The 6,634-nt window shown below is 47.9% G+C and overlaps 1 protein-coding gene across 1 annotated transcript in view; it reads right to left on the reverse strand.

Moving 5' to 3' along the window:
- Positions 1 to 2,586: 2,586 nt before the first annotated feature.
- Positions 2,587 to 6,634, reverse strand: part of LOC107106641 (nuclear factor 7, ovary-like) — a 13,611-nt gene continuing 9,563 nt past the window's right edge. The window contains exons 4-6 of the mRNA XM_015406819.1: positions 5,424 to 5,446; positions 5,181 to 5,311; positions 2,587 to 3,147 (exon numbers count right to left, since the gene is read on the reverse strand). Of these exons, the coding sequence (XP_015262305.1) occupies positions 2,597 to 3,147; positions 5,181 to 5,311; positions 5,424 to 5,446 (705 nt within the window). The 3' untranslated portion in view covers positions 2,587 to 2,596. The remainder of the gene's footprint in view (positions 3,148 to 5,180; positions 5,312 to 5,423; positions 5,447 to 6,634) is intronic.

The raw sequence follows: 6,634 nt of genomic DNA on the forward strand, positions 1-6,634 counted from the left end.
GCAGTACTGCCTCTAAGCCAGTGGTGGTGAACCTATGGCCCGGGTGCCAGAGGTGGCACTCAGAGGCCTCTCTGTGGGCACGCGTGTCATCGCCCCAGCCAGGCCCAGACCATCATTAAAGTGTCGAATTCTCTGCCAAATAATTTTAAGTCAATGAAAGCATTTGGGATTGCTTTCCTTACTTTGTTTGGATCATCTTAAGTTAATGTAGAAGTTGTTTTTTCTAAAGTAAAACCTCCGTATTCAGGTTAAATTGCCGTGTTGGCACTTTGCGATAAATGAGTGGGTTTTGGGTCGCAGTTCGGGCACTCGGTCTCTAAAAGGTTTGCCATCACTGCTCTAAGGTGTGGAGTCCTGTGAGCAAGAATTCTACTTTGTGAGCTCCTGGCATTAGAGTTGTGAGCGGGCGACTTGGCTACTGCAGGAAATGAGTTTGCTCTGGAGCCATCCCTCCTGAGCTGAGACAAAAATGTTTGAGCTGGAAGCTTAGAGGAAACCACTGGGGGCAGTAGGGTGATTTAGAGCGGGTGCACGACTCCAGTGTAGGCTTGCCAACCTCCCGGTGGCGGCTGGAGCTCTCCTGAGATCATAACTGTGATCTCCAGGTGATAGAGATCAGTTCACCCGGAGAAAATGGCCACTTGCGAAGGTGGACTCTATGGCATTGTAACCCACAGAAGTCCCTCTGCTCTTCAAATCCTGCCCTCCTCAAGCTCCCCCCTCCCCCCAAATCTTCAGGTATTTCTCAGCCCACACCTGGCAACCCAACTCCAGGGGAACTGAGTACTGCTGTTTCTTTAGAACTGGATCACTTTTTAGAAATAAATCTTATAAAAATAATCCTGCGAGGTAGGTTAGGCTAAGGGTGTGTGAGTGACCCAAGCACCATAACAGAGGATATTTGAACCTTCATCTCCTAGATCCTAGTCAGAAACTCTAACCATTTGCACCATTGGGTTTCTTGGAGTGGCTGCTGTTGAACAGTAGCAAGCCTGGGTGTTATGCAACCCAGTAGTTGGTGGTGGGTCTGGCGTCTCACAAGCCAAAGCAACCTGCCCCTCCCCTTGCCTTTCAGTGAGGGAAACCAAGGCTTGAAGGCCGGCAGTACTGTTGTGCTTGCCTCGACAATGGCCACAGATGGCGTTTGTTTCTTAAAGCTACAGGCACAGATAGGGTTATTTTGAGAATTAGATATATTGAAGATGATTACATTACCTATTACATCCAGCTGAATCTTCCAGGCAGTGTGGTGACCAGGAAGGGGAAAGACCCTGCTGGTGGCATCCTTGCAGCTTGCTGTAAGGAATACAACTTTTGAGTGCAGCTTTCCCAGTACCTCTCAGCAACATACTTCTCAGCTATGTAAAAATGACTGATTGCTACATACACTCCTTCACCTTCTCCTATCCTCCCCAGTAACAGCTCTAAGCAAGTGTAAACCAACGGAAAGGTTTTTCCACATTCTTGGGATGTTTTTAGTGGGGCAGTACACACCGGCCTTCTGTATATCATCCGCATTCCAAGCACAAAGCATACACAGGTACTACGTGCTGTTCTCACTCGCTCATAATGGCAATTGGTTGGCCTGGTTCTTCACTGCTCTCGTGCTGTGTGGACAGCTGGCAAACCTCGAGAATTGCCCGTGCTGAACCAAGAACCACTCGTTTACATTTCTAAAATAAACTCTGTGCAAGATCCAGAGGAAAACTTAGATTGAGGCATCAAGCTGCAAAATGCTGCCAAGCTTCTCTTGGAGCCTCTCCTGAATCCGTGAGATGATTGTGGACATAGCTGCTTCCAGAAAGCAGCACATATATCACAATCCCACTGCTGCAAAAGTGCTGTAAAAGCTGTTTAGGAACTAGTAAATAAGCCCTGACCTGGATGGCCCAGGCTAGCCCGATCTCGTCGGATCTTGGAAGGTCAGCTATGGCTAGTACTTGGATGGGAGATCCCCAAGGAAGTCCAGGGTCACTGCCTCAGCAAATTTGGACTTTGACAGGAGGAGAGGAAAATGCAAAATAGTTTAATCTTGATAGCCTGATGTTTATTCTTAACGCATAACTTTAATCCAATGATATTTACACGATAGCCAAAGAGATTGTGATTGTTTACTTGACACTTTCATATTATTAACTCTCATATTTTGCTTTAAAGATAATAGAGATGTATCAACAATCTTATATCATTGTAACATGGATCCTTGTTACTCTTTATTTCAGGTTGTTCCCTTCCCCTGGCCCTGTAGGATTGTAGTTTAGGAAAAAAATTTAAAAAGAAAAAAAGAATTACAGCTGATCTCCAGAGACCAGTTGTCCTGGAGAAAATGGCGGCTTCGGAGGGCAGACTCTATGGCATTACATCAGCTCCGAGCTCCTCCCCAAACCCTCCTCAAGCACCGCCCCCAAATCTCCAAGAAGTTCCCAAGCCGGAGTTGGCAACCCTTGATCTCACCCAAAGGGAACTAAATTTGGTAGCCCTGTCCATGGAAGTTTTAGTCGTACGACAAAGTGCTCAGCAAAGTATTCAAGGTGCTGTCCTTCAAAGAAGAGAGTGCTTCTGTCTAAATTAGGGATTAGAAGGGGATCTTTCTCTTCTACAAAACTGGAAGATAGCATATTTTTAAGGAGGTTGCGTTCACTCCTGAGTTATAAAGTCCGGGGCAGAAATAAGGGAGCAGAGTTTCCCGGAACCTGGGGGCTACAAAAGTGTAGAGGTGGGTCATGGTGGAGGCCTCATAGAAAGACACCAGCCCCCCTTCGTAATCCAGATAAACCCCAACTCTCTTGGGAAAGGAGGCAGGGCACAGCCTTTGAGGGGGGGTGTCCTTGGCCCTGAGCTCCACCCCATTTTGTAGCTGGATCACCCAGTAGCCATTGGCAGGGGAGGCGGCAATTTTCCCCTTGCGGTTGATGGAAATGCTAGCCAGCCCTAAGGTCCAAGATGGCTTGTTGCCCACCTCCACCTCCCAATAATGCTTCCCTGAAGAAAAGCCCTGGCAGCCTAAAACTGCCACGCAGTAGTTGAACCGCGTAGGAGTGTCCAGGACGTCCCTGCGGAGGTGGCCATCCTGGACGCAGGTGTGGTCATCTGAAAGAACGAGGCAAGGATGAGCTGTTTCAGGGTCCAGAGTTATACGGGGGAACTCTGCAAGAGAGAAAACAACCTCCGTGAGAAAGACAGTGCGGGGCAGTGGTTAGAGTGTTGGACTAGGCTCTGTTGGACTAGGCACTTTTGCCATGGAAGCTCATTGGATGATCTTGTGCCAGTTACACACTCTCTCTCCACCTAACCTACCTGACAGGGTTGTTGTTTGAGGATAAAATGGAGGAGGAAAGAACAATGTGGTAGACCACTTTTGGTCCCCAGGGGTGAAAAAAAGTGGGAATATAAATATCTAAATAAATACAGGTGTCTTTGTAAATTGCAACCTGCTTTCCCTGATCTCACCTCTCTATCCCGAAGAATTCCAGAGCGGCACAGTTCATGGAGGTTTGGTGAGCTGGCGCTGACACAAAAGTCATGCTTCCCATCACTAAACTAAACTAAACAAAATAAAACTAAACAAAACACTAAACTAAACAAAAGTCCAGTAGCATCTTAAAGACGATCAACAGTTATGCCAGCACAAGCATTTTTGAGTCAGAGCTCACCAATATCACATACGGACCACTCAGGGGTCATTTCCTGCAGGAGCGTTTTTTGAGTCAGAGCTCACCAATGTCACATACTGACCACTCACCTTTCAGTGCCCTTCAACCAACCATACAGACACACTGAGTAAAACCACATCATGACATTTCTCCTAGAGTCTAATCCGTATTAAATTATTCTGAGTATCTGCACTTCTCGGTTTGCCTTGTTCCACACTGTTTGTAATAACCCCAGCAACCAGCAGAAACTAGAGCCCTGTTCACAAGTTACAGCGGGTGCATGTACAATCCACATGCAGTGTACGCTTGATCAGGGCTTTTTTTGTAGAAAAAGTCCAGCAGGAACTCATTAGCATAACAGGCCACACCCAAGTGGAGCCTGAGCGGTGGGTGTTACCTTCTGACACACTTCCGGTGATGTCAGGGGGTGTGGCATATGCAAATAAGTTATGCTAATGAGCTCCTGCACCTCTTTTTCTACGAAATGACCGCTGGGACCACTCACCTTTCAGTGCACTTCAACCAACCATGCAGACACATTGAGTAAAACCACATTATGACATTTCTCCTAGAGTCTAATCCGTATTAAATTATTCTGAGTATCTGCACTTCTCGGTTTGCCTTGTTCCACACTGTTTGTAATAACCCCAGCAACCAGCAGAAACTAGAGCCCTGTTCACAAGTTACAGCGGGTGCATGTACAATCCACATGCAGTGTACGCTTGATCAGGGCTTTTTTTGTAGAAAAAGTCCAGCAGGAACTCATTAGCATAACAGGCCACACCCAGCAGCAGGAACTAATTAGCATATTAGACCACACCCCTGACTGCACAGCTCATTAGCATATTAGGCCACATTCCCATGTTACCAGAAGTGTGGTCATCCAGCCAGATCACCTTTTGCTTCTTATTCCGTTGACCTTGTTTGTTGTCAAAACCCAGGGCCTTTTTTTGTTGCAGGAACTCCTTTGCATGTTAGGCCACACACCCCTAATGTAGCCAATCCTAAGGAGTTTCTGCTGTTGGGTGTGGCCTATTATGCTAATGAGTTCCTGCTGGGCGTGGCCAACTCGGGAGCCAGCCGGAACTCCGTTCCTGTGCGTTCCTGCCCAAAAATAACCCTGCGGTTGATCCTTCTTTATACACACATTAAGTCGTTCTCGTGTTACGTTCATTCTCATATACAGATGAGTGTGTGATTTGAACACCACATTGATCCAGTTACTGGCCTCCGGTTTCATTTGTAAAGCGTGTGTGCATTGGCTCCTTCTTACAAACAGGTGTGTGCACCTAAATATAAGATGCCTACGTATTCAGTGCAACATGTCAACAGGTCTTAGGTGGCCTGGGGGGCCACAGCCTACCCTTTGCCCATCACTTGCCACAGGCTGCAGGCTCCAGGGGGAAATATATTCTCCCTCCCAGCATGATTCTTGACCTATCCATGTGCTGAGGCTCTGGGAGACCCACTTCCGATTCCCTTGAATCGAATTTTCTGGCTTCTACCCCTGTCCGAGATCCACCTTACCAATGTTGAGAGCAGATTTCATTTCCTTCCACGCAGTGTACTGGATGGGGCCTTTGAACTGTCCTAGCATCTGCAATTGGAGGAATTTATCAGAATTCGGGAGAGCTGGAATGCTTTGCTGCTGCTTCACTCTTTGCCGGGTGGAAACACAGTCACAGAGGGAGAGAGAGAGGTACGTGTTAACATCTGATCGATCGGGATGCATCTATCCCACAAAAACAAGTTCCCTTTTATTGTACTCACCTGTTCAGAAGTGAGGGTATACCCTGTAGGTGGCAAGAGGATAAAACAGTGTCACTAGAGGATCTGGAATTCTATGCTAATAGATCCTAGTGCCAGAAAGTCCAGAGGGTTGTTCTCATGAAAGGTGGTGGGAAATGCCAACAGGTCGCAGCTGACTTAAGGTGACCCCGTAGGGTTTTCAAAGCAGAGGGCGGTATGCCATTGCCTGCCCCTGCATCACAGCCCGGGACTTCCTTTGTGGCCTCCTAGCCAAGTACTACGTAACCAGGACTGACCTCGCTTAGCTTCCAAGATCCGAGGAGATTGAGCTACCCTGGGTCATCCATAGAACCCTAGAATCATAGAGTTGGAAGGGTCCTCCAGGGCCAGCTAGTCCAACCCCTCGCACAGTGCAGGAAATTCACAAATACCTCCCCCTCCACACCCCCAGTGACCCCTGTTCCACGCCTAGAAGATGATAAAAAACAAAACCCTCCAGGATCCCTGGCCAAAGTGGCCTGGAGAAAAATTGCTTCCTGGCCCCAAAGTGGCGATCAGCATTTCCCTGGGTGTGTAAGAAAGGGGCCACAAGAACTAAGCACTGAGGCAACCCTTCCTGCCCTCCCTCTCATGACTTGCCCAAGTTCACACAATCAGCACTGCTGTCTGATGGCCATCAGGTCAGAGTGTTCTTATCAGGGCTCTTTTTGTAGAAAAAGCCCAGCAGGAACTCATTAGCATAATAGGCCACACCCAAGAGCAGAAACTCATCAGCCTATTAGGCCACACCCCTGACAGCACAGCTCATTAGGCCACACCCCCATGTTACCAGAAGGGTGGTTATCCAGCCACACCCACCTTTTGCTTCTTATTCTGCTTACCTTGTTTGTTGTCAAAACCCAAGGTTTTTTGTAGCAGGAACTCCTTTGCATGTTAGGCCACACACCCCTAATGTAGCCAATCCTAATGAGTTTCTGCTGTTGGGTGTGGCCTATTATGCTAATGAGTTCCTGCTGGGCGTGGCCAACTTGGGAGCCAGCCGGAACTCCGTTCCTGTGCGTTCCTGCCCAAAAATAGCCCTGGTTCTTATGTATCTAAGGGCTTAAAAACTGCCCGTTTGAAAACCCTTTAAAAGACAAAAGAGGCTGAGCAAAGGCTCCTGAGGATGTGCCCCCCACCCCCACCCCGTGCGAATGGGTGAGGTCAGGCAACTGCCCATTCACTCTTATTTT

The sequence above is a fragment of the Gekko japonicus genome, unplaced genomic scaffold, assembly GCF_001447785.1.
Source record: "Gekko japonicus isolate JY-2015 unplaced genomic scaffold, Gekko_japonicus_V1.1 scaffold849, whole genome shotgun sequence".
Taxonomy (NCBI): domain Eukaryota; kingdom Metazoa; phylum Chordata; class Lepidosauria; order Squamata; family Gekkonidae; genus Gekko; species Gekko japonicus.